Source organism: Patagioenas fasciata, chromosome 29, assembly GCF_037038585.1.
Source record: "Patagioenas fasciata isolate bPatFas1 chromosome 29, bPatFas1.hap1, whole genome shotgun sequence".
In the NCBI taxonomy this organism is placed as follows: domain Eukaryota; kingdom Metazoa; phylum Chordata; class Aves; order Columbiformes; family Columbidae; genus Patagioenas; species Patagioenas fasciata.
In genome coordinates this window covers 5,928,461-5,953,789 of record NC_092548.1, presented here as the reverse complement: position 1 = coordinate 5,953,789, position 25,329 = coordinate 5,928,461, and the positions used below count along the sequence as shown (strand labels likewise).

At 69.9% G+C, this 25,329-nt stretch overlaps 2 protein-coding genes across 5 annotated transcripts; one reads left to right on the top strand and one right to left on the bottom strand.

Moving 5' to 3' along the window:
• Positions 1-686: 686 nt before the first annotated feature.
• MED11 (mediator complex subunit 11) lies at positions 687-3,855 on the bottom strand. 2 transcript variants are annotated; one of them, XM_071800260.1, is made up of 4 exons: positions 3,826-3,855; positions 2,965-3,055; positions 1,545-1,675; positions 687-876 (listed from the first exon to the last, which is right to left on the bottom strand). In XM_071800260.1, the coding sequence occupies exons 2-4, from the start codon at positions 3,047-3,049 to the stop codon at positions 739-741; spliced, it is 354 nt and encodes a 117-aa protein (XP_071656361.1). In that variant the 5' UTR covers positions 3,050-3,055; positions 3,826-3,855; the 3' UTR covers positions 687-738. The 2 variants fall into 2 exon arrangements, with proteins under 2 accessions (XP_071656361.1, XP_071656362.1); XM_071800261.1 differs by having other exon boundaries at positions 2,971-3,055.
• A 3-nt stretch (positions 3,856-3,858) lies between these two features.
• PELP1 (proline, glutamate and leucine rich protein 1) lies at positions 3,859-25,082 on the top strand. 3 transcript variants are annotated; one of them, XM_071800238.1, is made up of 16 exons: positions 3,859-4,048; positions 5,436-5,494; positions 6,354-6,459; positions 7,655-7,804; positions 9,720-9,791; positions 9,916-9,975; positions 10,943-11,093; positions 13,238-13,367; positions 16,495-16,582; positions 18,385-18,510; positions 19,204-19,354; positions 20,298-20,427; positions 21,296-21,351; positions 22,129-22,246; positions 23,739-24,864; positions 24,938-25,082. In XM_071800238.1, exons 1-16 carry the CDS (start codon positions 3,911-3,913, stop codon positions 25,019-25,021), a joined length of 2,745 nt encoding a protein of 914 aa, XP_071656339.1. In that variant the 5' UTR covers positions 3,859-3,910; the 3' UTR covers positions 25,022-25,082. The 3 variants fall into 3 exon arrangements, with proteins under 3 accessions (XP_071656339.1, XP_071656341.1, XP_071656340.1); XM_071800240.1 differs by lacking the exon at positions 24,938-25,082 and adding an exon at positions 17,518-17,603 and having other exon boundaries at positions 3,861-4,048; positions 22,025-22,246; positions 23,739-24,375; XM_071800239.1 differs by lacking the exons at positions 3,859-4,048; positions 5,436-5,494; positions 6,354-6,459 and adding an exon at positions 6,767-6,800.
• The last annotated feature ends 247 nt before the right edge of the window (positions 25,083-25,329 follow it).

The following is a 25,329-nucleotide window of genomic DNA, read 5'->3' as shown; positions in this document are numbered from 1 at the left end:
GTCCCATGACCCCCATTACCCCCAATGTCCCCCTGATGTCCCCATGTCCCCAGTGACTCTCTGATGTCCCCATGTCCCCATTACCCCCAATGTCCCCCTGATGTCCCCATGTCCCCATTACCCCCAATGTCCCCCTGATGTCCCCATGTCCCCCATTACCCCCAATGTCCCCATTACCCCCAATGTCCCATGTCCCCCATTACCCCCAATGTCCCCATTACCCCCAATGTCCCATGTCCCCCATGACCCTCTATGTCCCCATGACCCCCGATGTCCCCATGACCCTCTATGTCCCCATGACCCCCGATGTCCCCCATGACCCTCTATGTCCCCATGACCCCCGATGTCCCCACGACCCCCAATGTCCCCGTGTCCCCAAGGTCAGGGTCACGGCTCCAGCAGCTGCTCGCAGGCCCGGACCAGCTCCGCCAGCCTCGTGTGCTGCAGTGTCCCCATGTCCCCCGATGTCCCCATGTCCCCCAATGTCCCATGTCCCCCATGACCCCCGATGTCCCCATGACCCCCGATGTCCCCAAGGTCGGGGTCACGGCTCCAGCAGCTGCTCGCAGGCCCGGACCAGCTCCGCCAGCCTCGTGTGCTGCAGTGTCCCTATGTCCCCCAATGTCCCCATTACCCCCATGACCCCCGATGTCCCCACGACCCCCGATGTCCCCATGACCCCCATGACCCCCGATGTCCCCATGACCCCCGATGTCCCCGATGTCCCCAAGGTCGGGGTCAGGGCTCCAGCAGCTGCTCGCAGGCCCGGACCAGCTCCGCCAGCCTCAGCCGCGCGTACTCCAGCCGGTTCAGCGCCATCTGCCCCCCCTTCCTGGCCGCGTAGCTCGAGCCCTCGTGCGGTTGCCCCGTGGCCACCTACGGGGTCAGAGGTCATTGGGGAGGGGGGGGTGACTCCCCCCAAATCCACTGTGCCCCTCACAGGTGACCCCCCCAGACCCCATTGACTCCCAAACCCCCCCAAACCCCTGTGCCCCCCCAGGAACCCCCAAACCTCCCCCCCCAAACCCCCTGTGCCCCCCCATGTGACCCCCCCAGACCCCATTGACCCCCAATGCCCCCCCAGGTGTCCCCCCAAACCCCATTGGCCCCCAATCCCCCCCCATGTGACCCCCCCAGACCCCACTGACCCCCAACCCCCCCCCACCAACCCCCCTGTGCCCCCCCCAGGTGACCCCCGCAGACCCCATTGACCCCCAAACCCCCTCCCAAACCCCCCGTGCCCCCCCAGGAACCCCTAAACCCCCCCCTCAAACCCCCTGTGCCCCCCCAGGTGTCCCCCCAGACCCCATTGACCCCCAAACCCTCCCCACAAACCCCCTGTGCCCCCCCCCCCCAGGAACCCCCAGACCCCATTGACCCCCAAACCCCCCCCCAAACCCCCCCCCAAACCCCCTCCAGGTGACCCCCCCAGCCCCCCTGGGACCCCCAAACCCCCCCCAGGTGACCCCCCCATCCACCCCAGGACCCCCCAACCCCCCCCAGGTGACCCCCCCATCCCCCCCACCCCCCCCCGCGCCCCCCACCTGTGTGAGGTAGCGGATCTGCGCCGACAGCTCGGCCTCCACCTTGAGCACGGCGGCGCTGAACTGGGCGGCCTGGCGCTCCAGCAGCCGCTCGGCCGCCTTGTCCTTGGACAGCTCCAGGATCACCGACCCTGCCCGTGAACTTGACCCTCAGCCCGGCCCGGGGCCCCGGGCGCCACCCCCAGAGCCCCCAGACCGGGTTTGAATGGGGCTCAGGGACTGGGAGCCCTGGCCACGCCCCCTGGGCTGCCCAGTCAAGCCCCGCCCGCACGGAGGCCACGCCCACACGCCCATCAAGATGCCCCACCCAGAGCCCCCGCCACTGGAGGCCCCGCCTACTCAGAAGCACCACCCGCAAGTCCCCCAAGCCCCGCCCATTCAGAGGCCCCGCCCACCCAAATGCCCCACCCAGAGCCTCCACTCAAGGCCCCGCCTACTCAGAAGCACCACCCACAAGTCCCTCAAGCCCCGCCCATGTAGAGGCCACGCCCACACGCCCATCAAGATGCCCCACCCAGAGCCCCCGCCACTGGAGGCCCCGCCTACTCAGAAGCACCACCCACAAGTCCCTCAAGCCCCACCCATTCAGAGGCCCCGCCCACCCAGATACCCCACCCAGAGCCTCTCCCACTGGAGGCCCCGCCTACTCAGAAGTACCACCCACAAATCCCTCAAGCCCCGCCCACACAGAGGTCCCGCCCATGCAGAGGCCACGCCCACACGCCCATCAAGATGCCCCACCCAGAGCCCTCGCCACTGGAGGCCCCGCCTACACAGAAGCTCCACCCACAAGCCCCCAAGCCCCGCCCATTCAGAGGCCCCACCCACCCAGATACCCCACCCAGAGCCTCTCCCACTGGAGGCCCCGCCTACTCAGAAGCCCCGCCCATCCAGAGTCTACGCCCACAAGTCTGTCAAGCCACGCCCATCAAGATGCCCCACCCAGAGCCCCTGCTACTGGAGGCCCCGCCTACTCAGAAGCTCCACCCACAAATTCTTCAAGCCCCCACCCACCCAGAGGCCCCGCCCATGCAGAGGCCACGCCCACACGCACATCAAGATGCCCCACCCACAGCCCCCGCTACTGGAGGCCCCGCCTACCCAGAAGCGCCACCCACAAGTCCCTCAAGCCCCGCCCATCCAGACACCCCACTCCCGAGGCCCCGCCCCTCAGAGCCCTCACCCACCCCAGGCCCCGCCTACCCAGAAACTCCATCCCACCCACAACTCCCTCAAGCCACGCCCACCCATAGGCCCCGCCCACAAACTCAACCCAGAGGGTCCGGCCCCTCAATCACCCCCCAGCCCCCACCCACAACTCAAACCCCGCCCACCCCGAGCCCCCGCCCTCCCCAAGCCCCCACCCACCCCGAGGCCCCGCCCACCCCCGAAGCCCCGCCCACCCCGAGGCCCCGCCCACCCGCGCTCTGCAGCGAGGCCCCGATCTCGCGCTCCAGCTCCTCCAGCACCCGCAGGCGCTCGTTGGCCACAGCGAACCCGGCCATGGGCACCTGGGGGCGAACCGGGACCCCCCCGGACCCACTGAGCCCTGGGACCCCCCCTGGGACCCCCCCTGACCCCGCAAACCCGGCCATGGGGACCTGGGGGCGAACTGGGACCCCCCCGGACCCACTGAGCCCTGGGACCCCCCCCGGGACCCCCCCTGGGACCCCAAACCCGGCCATGGGCACCTGGGGGCGAACTGGGACCCCCCCGGACCCACTGAGCCCTGGGACCCCCCCCGGGACCCCCCCTGGGACCCCAAACCCGGCCATGGGCACCTGGGGGCGAACCGGGACCCCCCCGACCCACTGAGCCCCGGGACTCCCCCTGGGACCCCAAACCCGGCCATGGGCACCTGGGGGCGAACCGGGACCCCCCGGACCCACTGAGCCCTGGGACCCCCCCTGACCCCCCCAGACCCATTGAGCCCTGGGACCCCCCCTGACCCCCTGGAACCTCCCCCAGAGCCCCAAAACCCCCCCAAATCCACTGTGCCCCCCCAACCACCCCGTTCCCCCCCCCAGCTGCGCCCCCCAGACCCCATTGACCCCCAATCCCCAGTGACCACCCCAGGAACCCCCAAACCCCCCCAAACCCTCCCCAAACCCCCCGTGCCCCCCCAGGTGACACCCCCAGACCCCATTGACCCCCAGACCCCCTCCAAACCCCTTGTGCCCTCCCAGGTGACCCCCCCAGAACCCCCAGGAACCCCCAGACCCCCCAAACCCCCCCAAACCCCCCGTGCCCCCCCAACCCCTCCCCGGCCGCACCAACTCACCCCGCGCCGCGGCCCCGCCCTCAGCGGAAGTGACGCCATCCGGCGGCGCCGCGGGCGCGAAGGGCGGGAAGAAGGGGCCCACACGATGGCGGCGGCGGCGGCCGCTTGGGCTCCGGGGTCCCCGGCGGGGTCTCCGGTGCTGGAGGCGCTGGGGGCGCTGCCCCCCCCGCGAAGGGCGCTCCCCGGGCTCGTGAGGGCGCTGAGGGACAGCGCGGGGCTGCAGGTGAGAGGGGGGCAGCGGGACACCCCCCCACCCCCAAAACGGGGCACCCCCCCCCCCCCCCCCCCAAAACGGGGCACCCCCCCCCACCCCCCCAAAACGGGGCACCCCCCCACATTGGGGCACCCCCCCCACCCCCAAAACGGGGCACCCCCCCACACCCCCAAAACGGGGCACCCCCCCCACACCGGGACACCTCCCCACCCCCAAAACGGGGCACCCCCCCACATTGGGGCACCCCCCCCTCCTCCAAAACGGGGCACCCCCCCTCACCGGGACACCCCCCCCACCCCCAGAACGGGGCACCCCCCCCCCCATTGGGGCACCCCCCCACCCAAAACGGGGCAACCCCCAACATTGGGGCACCCCCCCCCCCCCCCCCAAAACCGGGACACTCCCGCCCATTGGGGCACCCCCCCACCCACAAGGACAGCCCCCCCCAAACCGGGACACCCCCACCCATTGGGACCCCCCCCCCCCACATTGGGACACCCCCCAATCTCCCAAATCGGGACACCCCCCCCACATTGGGACATCCCCCCCAGCCCATTGGGACACCCCCCCACCCACAAGGACCCCCCCCCCCAAACTGGGACACCCCCCCGCCATTGGGACACCACCCCCCCAAACCGGGACACCCCCGCCCATTGGGACACCCCCCCTACATTGGGGCACCCCCACACCCATTGGGACACCCCCCACCCTCCCAAAACGGGACCCCCCCCCCAAACTTGGACACCCACACCCCCCATTGGGACACCCCCCCACCCACAAGGACACCCCCCCACCCCCCCATCTCCCCCCCCCCAAACCGGGACACCCCCCGGGACAACCCCCCTAGGACACGCCCACACAGCCCCTGGCCACGCCCCCCGGGACACCCACCCCCTCCCCTCCCCCCCCCCCACCGGGACACCCCCCTGGCCACACCCCCTGGGACACCCCCCAGGGGACACGCCCACACAGCCCCTGACCACGCCCCTGGGATCCCCACCTCCCCATGGCCACGCCCCCGGTGTCCCCGCCCCTCCCCTTGGCCACGCCTCCCGGGAATCGCGCTTCCCCATGGCCACTCCCCCCCAGCATCCCCGCCCCTCCCTTTGGCCATGCCCCCTGGTATCCCTGCCCCTCTCCTTAGCCACGCCCCTCCTGGGATTCCCACCCTCTCCCATTGGCCATGCCCATGAGGTCCCCACCTCCCCATGGCCACACCCCCAATGTCCCCACCCCCTTCCTTTGGCCACACCCCCCCGTGTCACGGCTCCTCCCATCTCCTCCCCTTGGCCACGCCCCCTGATCATCACCCCCACTTGGCCACTCCCCCAACCCACACCCCCTGCTGTTGGCCACGCCCCCTGACCCTCCACTGACCTTTGACCCCTGACCCCAGGGCGCCCTGTCTGGGCTGGTGGGCGTGGCCAGCGCCCGCCTCGCCTCCATGAAGACCCGGTGAGTGGCCAATCAGAGCACGTGGGGTGGGCGGGGCCTCCCTGATGATTGATGGCTGCATTGGGGAGGGGCGGGGTTGAAAAACTTCAAGCCAATGGGCAGCTGCAGTTTAGTCACATGACTGGCGGACTGACCAATGGCAGCGCAGCTGCGAATCGCTGTGTTGCTATTGGGTGATTGTTTTCAATGGGGTGGGATCAGCCAATCACAAGGGGTTTTGTTTCCTGGGGGTGGGGCTGTGTGGACAGCCAGCCAATGAGAGGGTGGCTTGTTGCATGTGTCACACCCACATTACCTTGTCTCTGATTGGTTGTCTCATTATGAGAGGTTGGACAACCAACCGATCAAAACCCACACTGCTGCCAAACCCCGTGAGTTCTGCTTCCCATTGGCTCAGCAGAGCAGCCAATCAGAGCGCACATCCCATCCCACAGCCTCTTATCTCCCATTTACTCTGGGTGGGGCAGCACGGACCAATGGGGCTTCACCTCCCCAGCGGGTGTGGCAGCCAATCAGGCCTCAACTTTTGTGCCATGCCCCGCTTCCCATTGGTGGGCGGGCTCTCTCCCCATTGGTGGGCGGTCTCTCCCCCCATTGGTGGGCAGGTGGGCGGGCTCTCTTCTCATTGGCGGATGGGGGGGTGGTCTCTCCCCCCATTGGTGGGTGATCTCTTTCCCCATTGGTGGGCGGGCTCTTCCCTCATTGGCAGGCGGCTGGGTGTTCTCTCTTCTCATTGGTGGGTGGGTCAGCAGGCTGTGCCCCCATTGGTGGGTGGGCGTTCCCTCCCCCATGGGTGGGCGGTCTCTCCCCCCATGGGCGGTTGGGTGGGCGTGTCCCGGCTCAGCCAATGGCGTTGCAGGGTGGAGGGGCTGTGTCTGCTGGCTCTGCTGGTGAGCGAGAGCCCCAGCGAGACCCTGGGGCAGCACGGGCTGGGGTGGCTGAGGGCGCTGCAGCAGCTCCTGCAGGTACGGGGGGGTCCCCAAGGGGGGGGGACATGGGGGGGGCACGGGGGGGTCCCCAAAGGGGTCCCCAAGGGGGTGGGGGGGGTACTGGGGGGGCTTGGGGGGGATTGAGGGGTCCCAGGGGTTGGGGGGCTGGGGTGGCTGAGGGCGCTGCAGCAGCTCCTGCAGGTACGGGGGGGTCCCCAAGGGGGGGGGACATGGGGGGGGCACGGGGGGGTCCCCAAAGGGGTCCCCAAGGGGGTGGGGGGGTCACTGGGGGGGTTTGGGGGGGATCAGGGGGGGATTGGGGGGTCCCAGGGGTTGGGGGGCTGGGGTGGCTGAGGGCGCTGCAGCAGCTCCTGCAGGTACGGGGGGGTCCCCAAGTGGGGGGGGGGGTCCTGGGGGGGTCATAGGGGTTGGGGGGGTCCCCAAATTACTGGGGTGTCCTGGGGACTCCCCAAGGACCTCAGGGGGTCCTGGGGGGTTCATAGCGGTTGGGGGTCCCCAAGGGTCTGGGGGGGTCCTGGGTGGGGTTCTCAAGGGTCTGGGGGGGTCACCAAGGACCTGGGGGGGTCATAGAGGCTGGGGGGTTCCCAAGGGTCTGGGGGGGTCCTGCGGGGTCCCCAAAGTGCTGGGGAGTGCTGGGGGGGTCATGAAGGACCTGGGGGGGTCCTGGGGGGGTCATAGGGCTTGGGGGTCCCCAAGGGTCTGGGGGGTTCCTGGGGGGTCCCCAAAGCACTGGGGAGTCCTGGGGGGGTCACCAAGCACCTGGGGGGTTCCTGGGGGGGCCATTGGACTTGGGGGTCCCCAAGGGTCTGGGGGGGTCCTGGGGGGTCCCCAAAGTGCTGGGGAGTCCTGGGGGGTCCCCAAGGACCTGGGGGTGTCCTGGGGGGGTCATAGGGCTTGGGGGTCCCAGGGGTCTGGGGGGGGTCCCCAAGAGTCTGGGTTGTTCTGGGGGGGTCCTGGGGGGTCATAGGAACTGAGGGGTTCCCAAGGATCTGGGAGGGTCCTGGGGGGTCCCCCAAGTGCTGGGAAGTGCTGGGGGGGTCTCCAAGGACCTGGGGGGGTCCTGGGGGGGCCATAGGAGTTGGGAGTTCCCAAGAGTTTGGGGGGGTCCCCAAGGACCTGGGGGTGTCGTGGGGGTCCCCAGAGGGACAGGGTGTCCTGGGGGGGGTCCCCAAGGGTCTGTTCGGGGGTCCCAGCTCTGTGCCCCCCCCAGTCGCAGGACCCCCCCCCCACCATGGCCCTGGGGGTCTCCGTGCTGCACGAGCTGCTCCTGTTCTCGGTGCAGCTGCCCGAGCTGGCCCGGGACATCGGCACCGACCACGTCCCCGGGCTGCTGACGTCACTGTTGTCACTGCGACCCGAGGTGGGGACACCGGGGGGGTCACCTGGGGTCACCTGGGGGGGTTACAGTGGGGTACGGGGGGGTTGCAGGGGGGTTACAATGGGGTACGGGGGGGTTTGGGGTCCCAATGGGGCGAGGGGACATCGGCACCGACCACGTCCCCAGGCTGCTGACGTCGTTATTGTCACTGAGACCCGAGGTGGGGACACCGGGGGGGTCACCTGGGGGGGTCACAGGGGGGTTACAATGGGGTACGGGGGGGTTTGGAGTCCCAATGGGGCGAGGGGACATCGGCACCGCCCACGTCCCCGGGCTGCTGACGTCGTTATTGTCACTGAGACCCGAGGTGGGGACACCGGGGGGTCACCTAGGGTCACCTGGGGGGTTCACAATGGGGTACGGGGGGGTTACAATGGGGTACGGGGGGGTTACAGTGGGGTCTGGGGGGGTTACAATGGGGTACGGGGGGGTTACAGTGGGGTCTGGGGGGGTTACAATGGGGTATGGGGGGGTTACAGTGGGGTCTGGGGGGGTTACAATGGGGTACGGGGGGGTTACAGTGGGGTCTGGGGGGGTTACAATGGGTACGGGGGGGTTACAGTGGGGTCTGGGGGGGTTACAATGGGTACGGGGGGGTTACAGTGGGGTCTGGGGGGGTTACAATGGGGTACGGGGGGGTTACAGTGGGGTCTGGGGGGGTTACAATGGGGTACGGGGGGGTTACAGTGGGGTCTGGGGGGGTTACAATGGGGTACGGGGGGGTTACAGTGGGGTCTGGGGGGGTTACAATGGGTACGGGGGGGTTTGGGGTCCCAACGGGGCAAGGGGACGTTGGTCCCAGTGCTGTGTTTGGTATCATTGATGACGTTATTGGGGTTCAAAGCTGAATTTGGGGGGTCTGGGGGGGTCATTGGGGTCTGGGGGGTCCCCTGGGGGGTCATAGGGCTCTGGGGGGGGTCCCATCCCTATGGCCCCCCCAGCACGAGCTGTTTGTGCTGGTGGAGATTTGGGGGGTTCTGGGGGTTCTTGGGGGGTCCCAGGGGGTTTGGGGGGGTCACAGGAGGTCTGGGGGGGTCCCATAGGGTCCCAGGGGGCCTGGGGGGTGGTCCTGGGGGGTTTTGGGGGGATCCCAGGGGGTTTGGGGAGTTTGGGGGGGTCTGGGCATTCTTGGGGGATTTGGGGGGGGGGCCCAAAGGGTCTGGGGTGTCCTAGGGGGTCCCAGGGGGGTCTTGGGGGGTCCCAGGAGGACCAGGGGGGTCCCAGGGGGTTTGGGGGGACCTGGGGGTTTCCAGGGGGTTTGGGGGGGTACCCAGGGGGGTCCCAGAGGGTCTGGGGTGTCCTGGGGGGTCCTGGAGGTCTGGGGGGGTCCCAGGGGCCTGGGGGGTCCCGGGGGGTTTGGGGGGTTCTGGGGGTCCCAGGGGGTCCCCAGGAAGTCCAGGGGGTCCCAGGGATCTGTGGGGGTCCCAGAGGGTCTGGGGGTCCCAGGGGGTCCCCAGGGGGGTCTTGGAGGTCTGGGGGGGTCCCAGGGGGTCTGGGGGTGTCCCAGGGAGTCTTGGGGGGTCCTAGGGAGTCTGAAGGGGTCCCAGGGTGTTTGGGGGGGTCCTATGGGGTCTGAGGGGGTCCCAGAGGATCTGGGGGTGTCCTAGGGAGGCCGGGGGGTCCTAGGGAGTCTGGGGGGGTCCCAGGGGGGTCCTGGAGGTCTGGGGGGGTCCCCGGAGGTCTGGGGGGGTCCCAGGGGGTCTGGAGGGGTCCCAAGGGGTCTGGGGTGTTCCGGTGGGTCCCAGGGTGTCTGGGGGGGTCTGGAGGGATCCTGGGGATCCCAGGGGGCCTGGGGGTGTCCCAGGGGATCCGGGGGTGTCCCAGGGGATCCGGGGGGGTCCCAGGGGGTGTCCTGGGGGTTTTGGGGTCCCGGGGGTCTCAGTTTGTGCCCCCCCAGTGTGAGCTCTCAGCGCTGGCCGGGATCCGCTCCTGCCTGCTCTTCTACCCCCGCGCCTGCGGCTCCATGCGGGTCAGTGGGGGCTGGGGGCCCGGGGGGGTTTTGGGGGGCCCGGGGGGGTCTGGGGGGCCCGGGGGGGTCAGGGGGGGTCTGGGGGGTGTTGGGGTCCCCCCCTCACCCCGTTTCCCCCCCCCAGGGTAAACTGGCCGCGTATTTCCTGGCCCGGATCGACTCGGAGTCCCCGCAGCTGCAGCAGGTGGGGGGGACCCCGAAATCGGGGGGGACCCCAAAATATGGGGGGGACCCTGAAATGTGGGGGGGACCCCGGAATGGGGGGGGGACCCCGGAATGGGGGGGGACCCCGAAATATGGGGGGGACCCTGAAATGTGGGGGGGACCCCGGAATGGGGGGGGGACCCCGAAATGGGGGGGGGATCCCAGAATGTGGGGGGACCCCGGAATGGGGGGGACACCCTGAAATGTGGGGGGGATCCCAGAATGGGGGGGGACCCCGAAATGTGGGGGGACCCCGGAATGGGGGGGGGGCCCCAAAATATGGGGGGGACCCTGGAATATGGGGGGGGGAGCCTTTAAACCTGGGGGGGATCCAGAAACATGGGGGGGACTTCAAAACCGGGGTTGGGTTGTCAATGGGGTCAATGGGAACATTGGGGTGGGTTTCGGGGGTTCTGGGTGGGTTTTGGGGGACTGGGGGTGTCCGGGGGGTTTTGGGGGGGTTCGGGGGGTTTTTGGGGTCCCCGGATCCATTTTTGGGGTCCCTGGGGGGGTTACAGGGTCTGGGGGGGGTCTTGGGGGTGTTTTTGGGGCTCACAGGCTCTGGGGCATCAATGGGGTCACTGGGAACATGGGGATGGGTTTAGGGGGGTCTGGGTGGGTTTTGGGGGGCTGGGGGTGTCCGGGGGGTTTTGGGGGGGGTTCAGGGGGGTTTTTGGGGTCCCCGGATCCATTTTTGGGGTCCCCGGGGGGTTTTGGGGTCCCTGGGGGGGGTTACAGGGACTTTAGGGGGGGTCCTGGGGGTGCAGGGGAACTGGGTTGTCCATGGGGTCAATGGGAACATTGGGGTGGGTTTAGGGGGTTCTGGGTGGGTTTTGGGGGGCTGGGGGTGTCCGGGGGGTTTTGGGGGGGGTTCGGGGGGGTTTTTGTGGTCCCCGGATCCATTTTCGGGGTCCCTGACCCCCGTTTCGGCCCCGTTTCCCCCCCAGCTGGCCTGCGAGTGCTACGCGCTGCTCCCGGCCCTGGGCAGGGGCTTCGCCCAGGGGCTGCGGCACCGGGAGAGTTGGGGCCAGGAGCTGCTGGGGGCCCTGGGGGCGCTGCACGCGCTGCTGGGGGCGCTGCTCCCGGGGGGGGGCGCGGGTGCGTGCGGGGGGGGCACCGGGGGGTGCGGGGGGGGCTGGGGGGGGGGCTGGGGGGGTTTGGGGGGGTCATGGGGGGTTATGGGGAGGTTAATGGGGGGCTCAGGGGGGATTTGGAGGAGCTCTGGGGGGTTTATGGGGAGGGTTTATGGGGGTTTGGGGGTCCTGGGGGCGCTGCTCCCGGGGGGGGGCGCGGGTGCGTGCGGGGGGGCACCGGGGGGTGCGGGGGGGGCTGGGGGGGGGGGCTGGGGGGGTTTGGGGGGGTCATGGGGGGTTATGGGGAGGTTAATGGGGGGCTCAGGGGGGATTTGGAGGAGCTCTGGGGGGGTTTATGGGGGTTTGGGGGGATTTGGGGGTCCTGGGGGGGTGTTTTTTGGGGGGGGCACTGGGGGGTGGGGGGGGGGGCACCGGGGGGTGGGGGGGCCCTGGGGTGTGGGGCTGGGGGGGTTTTGGGGGGGTTCATGGGGGGTTATGGGGAGGTTAATGGGGGGCTCAGGGGATTTGGAGGAGCTCTGGGGGGGTTTATGGGGAGGGTTTATGGGGGTTTGGGGGTCCTGGGGGCGCTGCTCCCGGGGGGGGGCGCGGGTGGGTGCGGGGGGGCCCTGGGGTGGGGGGGGGGCTGAGGGGGGGGGCTGGGGGGGTTTGGGGGGGTTCATGGGGGGTTATGGGGAGGTTAATGGGGGGCTCAGGGGGGATTTGGAGGAGCTCTGGGGGGGGGTATGGGGAGGGTTTATGGGGGTTTGGGGGGATTTGGGGGTCCTGGGGGGGTGTTTTTGGGGGGGGGGACACACTGGGGGGTGGGGGGGGGGCACCGGGGGGTGGAGGGGTTGCTGGGGTGGGGGGCTGGGGGGGTTTTGGGGGGGTTCATGGGGGGTTATGGGGAGGTTAATGGGGGGCTCAGGGGATTTGGAGGAGCTCTGGGGGGGTTTATGGGGAGGGTTTATGGGGGTTTGGGGGTCCTGGGGGCGCTGCTCCCGGGGGGGGGCGCGGGTGGGTGCGGGGGGGGCACCGGGGGGTGCGGGGGGGGCTGGGGGGGGGGCTGGGGGGGTTTGGGGGGGTTCATGGGGGGCTATGGGGAGGTTAATGGGGGGCTCAGGGGGGATTTGGAGGAGCTCTGGGGGGGGGTATGGGGAGGGTTTATGGGGGTTTGGGGGGATTTGGGGGTCCTGGGGGGGTGTTTTTTGGGGGGGGCACTGGGGGGTGGGGGGGGGGCACCGGGGGGTGGAGGGGGTGCTGGGGTGGGGGGCTGGGGGGGTTTTGGGGGGGTTCATGGGGGTTATGGGGGCTTTGGGGGAGGTTTATGGGGTGATTTGGGGGAGCTTTGGGGGGTTTTGGGGGTCCTGGGTGGTTTGGGGGGGTCAGGGGAGTTTTCGGGGGTCCTGGGGGGTCATGATGGTTTGGGGGGGTCAGGGTGGTTTGGGGGGGTCTGGAGGGGTCCTGGGGGGGTCAGGGTGGTTTGGGGGGGGTCCCATGGGGTTTGGGGGCTCAGGGCGGTTTGAGGGGTCTGGGGGGGTCAGGGGGTTTTGGGGGGGTCAGGGTGGTTTGGGGGGGTCTGGAGGGGTCCTGGGGGGTGTCAGGGTGGTTTGGGGGGGTCTGGAGGGGTCCTGGGGGGTGTCAGGGTGGTTTGGGGGGGGTCCCATGGGGTCTGGGGGGTCAGGGTGGTTTTGGGCGGTCCCATGGGGTCTGGGGGGTCACGGTGGTTTGGGGGGGTCTGGGGGGGTCCCACGGGGTCTGGGGGGGTCAGGGTAGTTTGGGGGGGGTCCCATGGGGTCTGGGGGGTCAGGGTGGTTTGGGGGGGTCTGGAGGGGTCCTGGGGGGTGTCAGGGTGGTTTGGGGGGGGTCCCATGGGGTCTGGGGGGTCAGGGTGGTTTTGGGCGGTCCCATGGGGTCTGGGGGGTCACGGTGGTTTGGGGGGGTCTGGGGGGGTCCCACGGGGTCTGGGGGGGTCAGGGTAGTTTGGGGGGGGTCCCATGGGGTCTGGGGGGTCAGGGTGGTTTGGGGGGGGTCCCATGGGGTTTGGGGGGTCAGGGTGGTTTTGGGCGGTTCCATGGGGTCTGGGGGGTCAGGGTAGTTTGGGGGGGGTCCCATGGAGTCTGGGGGGTTTTGGGGGGGGGGGGTCCCAACCCTCCCCCTCCCCCCCCCCAGAGGCGCTGCCGGCGGAGCCTGCGGGGGTGGAGCTGCTGCTGCCGCCCCCCCCGGGCGGGGCCGCGGGGCTGACGCTGACGCTGCGCAGCCGCTTTGGGGGGCTGGCGCGGGTGCTGGCGCTGCTGCTGCGGTACGGACCCGGAACACCCCAAAAACACCCCGAAACACCCCAAAATAACCCCAAAACCCCCCCAAAACACCCCAAAATACCCCCGAAACCCCCCCAAAACACCCCAAAATACCCCCAAACCCCCCCTGAACCCCCAAACCCCCCGGGGCTGATGCTGCGGAGCCTTCGGGGCGCTGGCCAGGGTGCTGATGCTGCTGCGGGGGTACGGACCCAAACCGCCCCAAAACCACCCCAAAATAGCCCCCAAACCCCCGCATAACCCCTCCTGAGCCCCCCCAAACCCCCCTGAACACCCCCTGGGACCCCCAAACCCACCCTGAACCCCCAAACCCCCCCTGAACCCCCAAACCCCCGGGGCTGATGCTGCGGGGCCTTCGGGGCGCTGGCCAGGGTGCTGATGCTGCTGCTGCACTACGGACCCAAACCACCCCAAAAATGCCCCAAAATGGCCCCAAAACACCCCCTGAACCCCCCCCAAACCCCCCTGAACACCCCTTGGGACCCCCAAAGCCACCCTGGGATCCCCTGAACCCCCAAACCCCCCTGAACCCCCAAATCCCCAAACTGCCCCAAACCCCCTGAACCTCCAGGATCCCCTGAATCCCCCAAACCCCCCTGAACCCCCCACACCCTCCTGACCCCCCAAACCCCCCTGACCCCCCAAACCCCCCTGAGCCCCCAACCCCCCCTGAACCCCCAGGATCCCCTGACCCCCCAAACCCCCCTGAACCCCCAAACCCCCCTGAACCCCCAGGATCCCCTGACCCCCCAAACCCCCCTGAACCCCCAAACCCCCCTCAACCCCCAAACCCCCCTGAGCCCCCAAACCCCCCTGAACCTCCAGGATCCCCTGACCCCCCAAACCCCCCTGAACCCCCAAACCCCCCTGAACCCCCCAAACCCCCCTGAACCCCCCTGACCCCCCAAACCCCCCTGAACCCCCCTGAACCCCCCTGACCCCCCAAACCCTCCTGACCCCTCAAACCCCCCTGAGCCCCCAAACCCCCTGAACCCCCCAAACCCCCCTGACCCCCCAAACCCCCCTGACCCCCCCAAACCCCCTGAACCCCCAAACCCCCCTGAACCCCCAGGATCCCCTGACCCCCAAACCCCCCTGAACCCTCAAACCCCCCTGAACCCTCAAACCCCCCTGAACCCCCCAAACCCCCCAAAACCCCCCTGAACCCCAAAACCCCCCCGAACCCCCAACCCCCTGAACCCCAAAACCCCCCCGAACCCCCAAACCCCCTGAACCCCCAGGATCCCCTGAATCCCCCAAACCCCCCTGAACCCCCCAAACCCCCCAAACCCCCTGAACCCCCCAAACCCCCCTGAACCCCCAAACCCCCCTGACCCCCCCTGACCCCCCAAACCCCGCTGAGCCCCCAAACCCCCCTGAACCCCCCTGACCCCCCAAACCCCGCTGAGCCCCCAAACCCCCCTGAGCCCCCAAACCCCCCTGAACCCCCCTGACCCCCCAAACCCTCCTGACCCCCCCAAACCCCCCTGACCCCCCAAACCCCCCTGAGCCCCCAACCCCCCCTGAACCCCCAGGATCCCCTGACCCCCCAAACCCCCCTGAACCCCCAAACCCCCCTGAACCCCCAGGATCCCCTGAATCCCCCAAACCCCCCTGAACCCCCCAAACCCCCTGAACCCCCCAAACCCCCCTGAACCCCCAAACCCCCCTGAACCCCCCTGACCCCCCAAACCCCGCTGAGCCCCCAAACCCCCCTGAACCCCCCTGACCCCCCAAACCCCGCTGAGCCCCCAAACCCCCCTGAACCCCCCTGACCCCTCAAACCCCCCTGACCCCCCAAACCCCCCTGACCCCCCAAACCCCCCTGAACCCCCCTGACCCCCCAAACCCTCCTGACCCCCCCAAACCCCCCTGACCCCCCAAACCCCCCTGAGCCCCCAACCCCCCCTGAACCCCCAGGATCCCCTGACCCCCCAAGCCCCCCTGAGCCCCCAAACCCCCCTGAACCCCTGAACCCCCAGGATCCCTTGACCCCCCAAACCCCCCTGAACCCCCAAACCCCCCTCAACCCCCAAACCTCCCATAACCCCTCAAACCCTCCTGACCCCCCAAACCCCCCTGAACCCCCAAACCCCCCTGACCCCCCAAACCCCCCTGACCCCCCCAAACCCCCTGAACCCCCAAACCCCCCTGAACCCCCAGGATCCCCTGACCCCCAAACCCCCCTGAACCCTCAAACCCCCCTGAACCCTCAAACCCCCCTGAACCCCCCAAACCCCCCAAAACCCCCCTGAACCTCAAAACCCCCCCGAACCCCCAACCCCCTGAACCCCAAAACCCCCCCGAACCCCCAAACCCCCTGAACCCCCAGGATCCCCTGAATCCCCCAAACCCCCCTGAACCCCCCAAACCCCCCAAACCCCCTGAACCCCCCAAACCCCCCTGAACCCCCAAACCCCCCTGACCCCCCCTGACCCCCCAAACCCCGCTGAGCCCCCAAACCCCCCTGAACCCCCCTGACCCCCCAAACCCCGCTGAGCCCCCAAACCCCCCTGAGCCCCCAAACCCCCCTGAACCCCCCTGACCCCCCAAACCCTCCTGACCCCCCCAAACCCCCCTGACCCCCCAAACCCCCCTGAGCCCCCAACCCCCCCTGAACCCCCAGGATCCCCTGACCCCCCAAACCCCCCTGAACCCCCAAACCCCCCTGAACCCCCAGGATCCCCTGAACTCCCAAACCCCCCTGAACCCCCCAAACCCCCCTGACCCCCCAAACCCCCCTGAACCCCCAAACCCCCCTGACCCCCCAAGCCCCCCTGAGCCCCCAAACCCCCCTGAACCCCCAAACCCCCCTGAACCCCCAGGATCCCTTGACCCCCCAAACCCCCCTGAACCCCCAAACCCCCCTGACCCCCCAAACCCTCCTGACCCCCCCAAACCCCCCTGACCCCCCAAACCCCCCTGACCCCCAAACCCCCCTGAACCCCCAAACCCCCCTGAGCCCCCAAACCCCCTGAACCCCCCAAACCCCCCTGAACCCCCAAGCCCCCCTGAACCCCCAGGATCCCCTGACCCCCCAAACCCCCCTGACCCCCCAAACCCCCCTGACCCCCCTGACCCCCAGCCCCGCTGCCCCCCAAACCGCAGGAAGGAGTTCGTGGCCCCGGTGTCGGTGCCGGTGCAGGACGTGCTGGATCTCGTGTGCCGGGTGCTCAACGTCACCAGCAAGAGCATCGTGAGTGGGGGGCTCGGGGGGGTTTGGGGGGGCCCGGGGGGGTTTGGGAGTTCAGGGGGCTTTGGGGGTTCGGGGGGGTTTGAGGGCCCGGGGGTTTTGGGGGTTCGGGGGGGTTTGGGGGGACCCGGGGTGTTTGGGGGTTCGGGGGGGTTTGGGGGGGCCCGGGGGGCTTTGGGAGTTCAGGGGGGTTTGGGGGTTCGGGGGGGTTTGGGGATTAGGGGGGGTTTCGGGGGGCCCGGGGGGGTTTGGGGGTTCAGGGGGGTTTGGGGGTTCGGGGGCGTTTGGGGGCTCGGGGGGGGTTTGGGGGTTCAGGGGGATTTGGGGGGGCCTGGGGGGGTTTGGGGGTTCGGGGGTTTGGGGGGGCCGGGGGGGCTTTGGGGATTCGGGGGGGGGTTTGGGGGGGCCAGGGGGGCTTTGGGGGTTTGGGGGGGGTTTGGGGGGGTTTGGGGGTTCGGGGGGTTTGGGGGTTCAGGGGGCTTTGGGGGTTCGGGGGGGTTTGGAGGGTCCTGGGGGGGTTTGGGAGTTCAGGGAGGTTTGGGGGTTCAGGGGTGTTTTGGGGGGTGTTTTTGGGGTGTTTCTGGGTGTTTTTGGGGTGTTTTTGGGGGGTGTTTCTGGGTGTTTTTGGGGGGTGTTTCTGGGTGTTCTTGGAGTGTTTTTGGGGGGTGTTTTTGGGGTGTTTTGGGTGTTTTCGGGTGTCCGAGGGTCCCGCTGTGCGCAGGGCTGGCGGGGGGAGGGGTGGTTTGTGGTATTTTAGGCCGTTTTTGGGAGTTTTGGGGGGTGTTTTTGGGTGTTTTTGGGGTGTTTCTGGGTGTTTTTGGGGTGTTTCTGGGGTGTTTTTGGGGGTTTTGGGGGGTGTTTCTGGGTGTTTGTGGGGTGTTTCTGGGTGTTTCGGGTGTTTGGGGTGTTCGGGTGTCTGAGGGTCCCGCCGTGCGCAGGGCTGGCGGGGGGAGGGGCTGCAGCTGCTGTTCCTGCCCTCGCTGCACTCGGACGCGCTGGACGTGCTGGAGGCGCTGCTGCTGGCGTAGGGGGAGGGGCGGGGCGGGGGGGGGGGAGGGGGGATGGGAATGGGGGAAGGGGGAAATGGGGGAGGGGGAAAGGGGGGGATGGGGAATGGGGGGATGGGGAATGGGGGAAAAGGGGGGATGGGGGAAATTGGGGGATGGGGAATGGGGGAAGGGGGGAATGGGGAACGGGGAAAATGGGGGGATGGGGAATGGGGGATGGGGTCAGGGGGAATGGGGAACGGGGAAAAGAGGGGGATGGAGTATGGGGGAAATGGGGGATGGGAAATGGGGGGGATGGGGGAAATGGGGGGAGGAGGGAAAGGGGGGGATGGGGGATGGGGGAAATGGGGGGATGGGGAATGGGGGGATGGGGAATGGGGGATGGGGTCAGGGGGAATGGGGAACGGGGAAAAGAGGGGGATGGAGTATGGGGGAAATGGGGGATGGGAAATGGGGGGGATGGGGGAAATGGGGGGAGGAGGAAAAGGGGGGGATGGGGAATGGGGAATGGGGGAGGGGGAAAAGGGGGGGATGGGGAATGGGGAATGGGGGAGGGGGAAAAGGGGGGGATGGGGAATGGGGGCGGGGTTGGGTGTTCGGGGGGGGTTTGGGTGTTTGGGGGGGGTTTTAGGGTTCGGGGGGGGTGGGGTTCAGGGGGGGTTTTGGGTGTTCAGGGGGGGTTTGGGATTCGGGGGGGGGGTTTTAGGGTTCAGGGGGGTTGGGGTTCAGGGGGGGTTTGGGGGTTCGGGGGGGTTTTGGGGTTGGGGGGTTCCGAGTGTGACCCCCCCCCGTTCCCAGGTGCGGCCCCCGCCTGGTGCGCTGGGGGGGGCTCCTGGGGCGCCTGTTCCCCCAGGTCCTGGGCGCCTGGAGCGGGGGGGGGGCCGGGACAGAGCCCCCCCCGCCCGGCCAGGAGAGACCATTCAGGTGGGGGGGGGGGAACGGGGGGGAACCGGGGGGGGGGGGGGGGGGTCCCAGGGGTTGGGGGGAACCATGGGGGGGGGGGGGGGGGTCCCAGGGGTTGGGGGGAACCAGGGGGGGGGTGGGGGGGTCCCAGGGGTTGGGGGGGATTTGGGGGGGACCATGGGGGGGTCCAGGGGGGGTCACAGGGGTTTGGGGGGAACCATTGGGGTGGGATTTGGGGGGGACCATGGGGGGGGTCCATGAGGGGGTCCCAGGGGTTTGGGGGGGGTCACAGGGGTTGGGGGGGAAGTGGAGGGTGGGAAGAACCATGGGGGATGGGGCTGGGGGGTCATAGGGGTTTTGGGGGGTCTGGGGGGTCCAATGGGTTTTGGGGACTCCAGGGAGGATCCCAGGTATTTTGGGGGGTCTGGGGGGTCAGGGGTGTTTTGGGGGGGTCCCTGACCCCGTGCCCCCCCAGTGCGGTGCGGGTTCGCCTGTACCGGGTGCTGGGGGGTCAGGGGTGTTTGGGGGGGGTCCCTGACCCCGTGCCCCCCCAGTGCGGTGCGGGTTCGCCTGTACCGGGTGCTGGGGGGGTCAGGGGTGTTTGGGGGGGGTCCCTGACCCCGTGCCCCCCCAGTGCGGTGCGGGTTCGCCTGTACCGGGTGCTGGGGGGGTCAGGGGTGTTTTGGGGGGGTCCCTGACCCCGTGCCCCCCCAGTGCGGTGCGGGTTCGCCTGTACCGGGTGCTGGAGCTGTGGGCCCAGGTGGGGGGGGCGGCCACGGGGCTGCTCCAGACCCCCGGCCCCCCCACGGAGCAGCTGCTGCAGCACCTGCTGAGCGACATCGGCCCCCCCGCGCCCGCCTGCAAGGTGGGGCCCCCCAACCCCCCCTGACACCCCCAAACCTCCCTGACCCCCCTGAGCCCCCCAAACCTCCCCCAACACCCCCAAACCCCCCCCGACCCCCCTGAGTCCCCCAAACCCCCCCTGACCCCCCTGAGCCCCCCAAACCCCCCCCAACACCCCCAAACCTCCCTGACCCCCCTGAGCCCCCCAAACCCCCCCCAACACCCCCAAACCCCCCCCGACCCCCCTGAGTCCCCCAAACCCCCCCTGACCCCCCTGAGCCCCCCAAACCGCCCCCTGACACCCCCAAACCTCCCTGACCCCCCTGAGCCCCCCAAACCCCCCCCAACACCCCCAAACCCCCCCCGACCCCCCTGAGTCCCCCAAACCCCCCCTGACCCCCCTGAGCCCCCCAAACCCCCCCCGACACCCCCAAACCCCCCCCGACCCCCCTGAGCCCCCCAAACCCCCCTGACCCCCCTGAGCCCCCCAAACCCCCCCCTGACACCCCCAAACCCCCCTGACCCCCCTGACCCCCCAAACCCTCCCCAATTCTCCTGATACCCCCAAACCCCCCCACGCCCCCCTGCAAGGTGGGACCCCCCCAGGGGCCCCCACCCCCCCCACTCCCCCCACTCCCCCCAGCAAGGTTGGACCCCCAACACCCCCCTGACCCCCCCCAGACACCCCCAAACCCCCCAGACACCCCCAAACCCCCCCAGACACCCCCAAACCGCCCAGACACCCCCAAACTGCCCCAAGCCCCTGGACCCCCCCTGGACACCCCCAAACCCCTCAGACACCCCCAAACCACCCTGAGCCCCCAGCCCCCCCCCAGACACCCCCAAACCCCCCAGACACCCCCAAACTGCCCCAAGCCCCCAGACCCCCCCAGACCCCCCCCGGACACCCCCAAACCCCCCTGGACACCCCCAAACCCCCCCTGACCCGCTCTGTCCCCCCCCAGCTCAAAGTGGAGCCCAAGCCCAGCGCCCCCAAACGGCCCAAACTGGGGGACGGGCCGGGGGACGCGCCCCCCCCGCACCGCAAAATGGAACCGGCCGCCAACAGCGACGTCTGCAGGGCCGCGCTGCAAGGTGGGGGGGCCCGGGACCCCCCGGAACCCCGTGGGACCCCCTGGGACCCCCTGGGACCCCCCAGGGCTGTGGGACCCCCCGGGACCCCCCGGGAACCCCATGGGACCCCCTGGGGCTGTGGGACCCCCCAGGACCCCCCGGAACCCCATGGGACCCCCTGGGACCCCCCGGGGCTGTGGGACCCCCCAGGACCCCCCCAGGAACCCCCTGGGACCCCCTGGGACCCCCTGGGGCTGTGGGACCCCCCGGGACCCCATGGGACCCCCTGGGACCCCCCGGGGCTGTGGGACTCCCCAGGACCCCCCGGGAACCCCATGGGAACCCCGGGGCTGTGGGACCCCCCAGGATCCCCCGGGACCCCATGGGACCCCTTGGGACCCCCGGGGGCTGTGGGACCCCCCAGGACCCCCCGGAACCCCATGGGACCCCCTGGGACCCCCCGGGGCTGTGGGACCCCCCAGGACCCCCCCGGAACCCCATGGGACCCCCTGGGACCCCCCGGAACCCCATGGGACCCCCTGGGAGCCCCCAGGGCTGTGGGACCCCCCGGGACCCCCTGGGACCCCCTGGGACCCCCCAGGGCTGTGGGACCCCCCGGGAACCCCCTGGGACCCCCCGGGGCTGTGGGACCCCCCCCCGCCTCGTGACCTTGACCTTCGTGTGACCTTAGTCTTCCCCCATGACCTTGACTCCTTCCTTGTGACCTTGACCTCCCTGTGACCTCAATCCCCTCTGTGATCTCCGCCTGTGATCTTCTTGACCCCTCCCTGTGACCTTGACCCCGTGATCTCTTCCTGTGGCCTTGACCCCCCATGACTTTGACCCCCGTGACCTTGACCCCCTGTGACCTTGACCCCGTCTCCCCCAGCCCTGCGCCGCATCATCCTGACGGGGGGGCCGCTCATCAAGGAGGAGACGCACAAGGTGGGGGGGGACGCCCCAGAATGGGGGGGGGTCAGGGGCATTTTGGGGGGGCTGGGGGGGTCAGGGGTGTTTGGGGGGGTCTGGGGGGGTCAGGGTCACTCATTGGGGATTAGGGATGTTTGGGGGGGTCAGGGTCACTCTGGGGGGGTCTGGGGGGGTCAGGGTCACTTGGGGGGGTCAGGGTCACTTGGGGGGGGTCAAGGTCACTCCGGGGGGGTCTGGGGGTTCAGGGTCACTTCGGGGGTTCACGGTCACTCTGGGGGGGTCTGGGGGGTCAGGGTCACTCTGGGGGGGTCAGGGCTGTTTGGGGGGGTCAGGGTCACTCTGGGGGGTCAGGGATGTTTGGGGGGGTCAGGGTCACTTGGGGGGGTCAGGGTCACTTGGGGGGGGTCAAGGTCACTCCGGGGGGGTCTGGGGGTTCAGGGTCACTTCGGGGGTTCACGGTCACTCTGGGGGGGTCTGGGGGGTCAGGGTCACTCGGGGGGGGTCAGGGCTGTTTGGGGGGGTCAGGGGGGGTCAGGGTCACTCTGGGGGGGTCAGGGCTGTTTGGGGGGTCAGGGGGGGTCAGGGTCACTCGGGGGGGGTCGGGGCCGTTTGGGGGGGTCAGGGGGGGTCGGGCTCCCCCCGGGCTCCCGGGGGGGTCCTGACGGCCGCGTCCCCCCCGCGGGTGCAGCGGCTGCAGGCGCTGGTGGTGCCGCTGCTGCTGCGGCTGCCGCAGCTCGAGGGCCCCCCCGGGGCGCCCCCCCCCGGCTCCCCCTACGCCAGCGCCCCCTGCAGGGCCGCGCTCTACCAGCTGCTGCTGGCGCTGCTGCTCGCGCCCCCCCCCGGATCCGCGCCCCCCCTGCACTGCGCCCTGCGCGCCTTCAGCCAGGGGCTGCGCGACCGCAGCCTGCAGGTGGGACCCCCGGACCCCCCATACCCCCCATAGCCCCCCAGGACCCCCCTGACCCCCCTGACACCCCCAGAACCCCCCTGACCCCCCCCCGCGTCCGCGCCCCCCCCGCACTGCGCCCTGCGCGCCTTCAGCCAGGGGCTGCGCGACCGCAGCCTGCAGGTGGGACCCCCGGACCCCCCATAGCCCCATAGCCCCCCATAGCCCCCCATAGCCCCCTGACACCCCCATAACCCCCCTGACACCACAAACCCCCCATAACCCCCCTGACCCCCCAAACCTCCCCATAACCCCCCTGACACCCCAAACCCCCCATAACCCCCCTGACCCCCCAAACCTCCCCATAACCCCCCTGACACCCCAAACCCCCCCATAACCCCCCTGACACCCCAAACCCCCCCATAACCCCCCTGACCCCCCAAACCTCCCCATAACCCCCCTGACACCCCAAACCCCCCCATAACCCCCATGACACCCCAAAGCCCCCCATAACCCCCCTGACACCCCAAACCTTCCCATAACCCCCCTGACCCCCCAAACCTTCCCATAACCCCCCTGACCCCCCAAACCTTCCCATAACCCCCCTGACACCCCAAACTCCCCTGATACCCCCATAACCCCCCCATAACCCCCCTGACCCCCCAAACCTCCCCATAACCCCCTGACACCCCCATAACCCCCCCGGCACCCCCAATCCCCCATGACCCCCCATAACCCCCTGACCTTCCCCAGCAGCCCCAAACCCTCATGGCCCCTCATAGCCCCCCTGACCCCCCAAGACCCCCCATATCCCCCCATGTCCCCATATCCCCCCATATCCCCATGTCCCCCCATATCCCTGTATCCCCCCGTATCCCCCCATGACCCCCCAATGCCCCATGTCCCCATATCCCCCAATGCCCCCTATGTCCCCATATCTCCCCATACCCCCCCATATCCCCGTATCCCCCCATGCCCCCCATATCCCCCCATGCCCACACACCCCCCACGTCCCCCCATATGCCCCCATGCCCCCCATATCCCCATATCCCCCCATATCCCCCATACCCCCCACATCCCCATATCCCCATATCCCCCCATGTCCCCACATGCTCTCCATATCCCCAGATCCCCCCATATCCCCCATATCCCCCCATATCCCCCATACCCCCCACGTCCCCATATCCCCCCATACCCCCCATACCCCCCATATCCCCATATCCCCCCATACCCCCCACACCCCCCACATCCCCATATTCTCCCATATCCCCATATCCCCCCATATCCCCCATACTCCCCACATCCCCATATCCCCATATCCCCCCGTATCAACCCCATATCCCCCCATATCCCTCCATGACCCCCAATATCCCCCCATGCCCCCCATATCCCCCCATATCCCCCATATCCCCCACACCCCCCACACCCCCCACATCCCCATACCCCCCCATACCACCCCCACCCCCCCCATCCCCACATCCCCACGCCCCCCGTATCAACCCCACGTCCCCCCCAGGTCTCATCCGTGTGCTCGGAGGCTCTGGTCACCCTCAACGCTCTGGCCCGGCCGTGGGTGCCCCCCCTGCGCCCCCCACCCCCCCCACCTCCCCCCCCACCCCCTCCCCCCTCCAACCCCCCCTTCCGCCCCCTCCCCCCGCGCCCCCCCCCCCACCCCTCCCTCCAACCCCCTTTGCCCTCCCCGCCCCCCCCCCGACGACCCCCAGGCCGGGCCCCCCCCTCCCGCCCCCGCGCCGGGGGGGTGCCCGGAGGAGCCGCCCGGGGGGGGGTCCCGGCCGCGCCGCCCCGTGTTCGTCCATTACGAGAAGGAGGAGCCCTCGGACGTGGAGATCTCGCTGGAGAGCGACAGCGACGACAGCGTCGTCATCGTCCCGCGCCGGGGGGGGCCCCCCGCGCCGCCCCCCCCCGCGCCCGCCGCCCCGCACGCCGCGCCCCCCCCGCCCCCCCCGCCCCCGCCGCCCCCCCCGCCGCCGCCCCCGCCCCCCTCCCCCCCCGAGCCGCCCCCGCCGCCCATGAATGAGGAGCCCGGAGCGACCCCCCCGGACCCCCCCGGGGGCGCCGTCATCAACATCAACAGCAGCGAGGAGGAGGAGGAGGAGGAGGAAGAGGAGGAGGAAGAGTTCGGGGAGGAAGAGGAAGAGGAGGAGGAGGAGGAAGAGGAGGAGGAAGAGTTCTTCGAGGAGGAGGAAGAGGAGGAGGAGTTCGAGGAGGAGGAGGAAGAGTTCGAGGAGGAAGAGGAAGAGTTCGAGGAGGAGGGGCTGAGCGAGGAGGAGGAAGAGGAAGAGGAAGGGGGGGCGCCCCCCCCGCCCCCCCCCGCGCCGCTGCTCATGGAGGTGGAGGAAGCCCCGCCCCCCCCGCCGCCCCCCCCCGGCGAGGAAGAGGAGGAGGAGGAAGGGCGGGGGGGGGGCGGCGGCGCCGACCCCCGGCCTGAGGAGGAGGAGGAGGAAGAGGAAGAGCGGGGAGGGGGGGAGGAAGAGCGGGAGCCCCCCCCGGAGCCGCCCCCCCCCCCGCTGCTGGAGCTGCCCCCCCCGCCTCTCATCGACCCCCCCGGGAGCCCCCGCCCCCCGGCGCCGCCCCCCCCCGGGGACCAGGAGCTGCTGCCCCCCCCCGACAACAAGGACGAGGTACCGGGGTGGGGGGGGGGGAATGGGGCATTTTGGGGGGGCGGGGGGGCTGAGGCTCTTTGTGCCCCCCCAGGAAGTGGACGAAACCACCACCATGCTGGCGGATTTCATCGACTGCCCCCCCGACGACGACAAGGCCCCCGAGACCCCCCTGTGACCCCCCCAGCCCGGCCCCCAATGCGATGGAATGGAATAAACCCCCCCACCCCCCCCCAAAATCTCAATGGGTCTCAATGGATCAATGGCTCCCAATGGGTCTCAATGAGTCTCAATGGGTTTCAATGGGTCAATGGGTTCAATGGGTCTCAATGGGTCAATGGGTTCAATGGGTCAATGGGTTCAATGGGTCAATGGGTCTCAATGGGTGTCAATGGGTCAATGGGTCTCATGGGTTCAATGGGTCAATGGGTTCTAATGGGTCTCAGTGGGTCTCAATGGGTCAATGGGTCAATTGGTCTCAATGGG

Excerpts from the sequence above, each read along its gene's own strand:
- MED11 (XM_071800260.1), bottom strand. The coding sequence starts at position 3,049 with ATGGCCGGGTTCGCTGTGGCCAACGAGCGCCTGCGGGTGCTGGAGGAG. Across the intron at positions 1,676-2,964 it reads GGCCTCGCTGCAGAGCGCGG|GGTCGGTGATCCTGGAGCTG; the intron begins GTGGGCGGGGCC and ends GTTCACGGGCAG. Across the intron at positions 877-1,544 it reads AGATCCGCTACCTCACACAG|GTGGCCACGGGGCAACCGCA; the intron begins GTGGGGGGCGCG and ends CTGACCCCGTAG.
- PELP1 (XM_071800238.1), top strand. The coding sequence starts at position 3,911 with ATGGCGGCGGCGGCGGCCGCTTGGGCTCCGGGGTCCCCGGCGGGGTCT. Across the intron at positions 11,094-13,237 it reads GCTCCCGGGGGGGGGCGCGG|AGGCGCTGCCGGCGGAGCCT; the intron begins GTGCGTGCGGGG and ends CCCCCCCCCCAG. Across the intron at positions 16,583-18,384 it reads ACGTCACCAGCAAGAGCATC|GTGCGGCCCCCGCCTGGTGC; the intron begins GTGAGTGGGGGG and ends CCCCGTTCCCAG.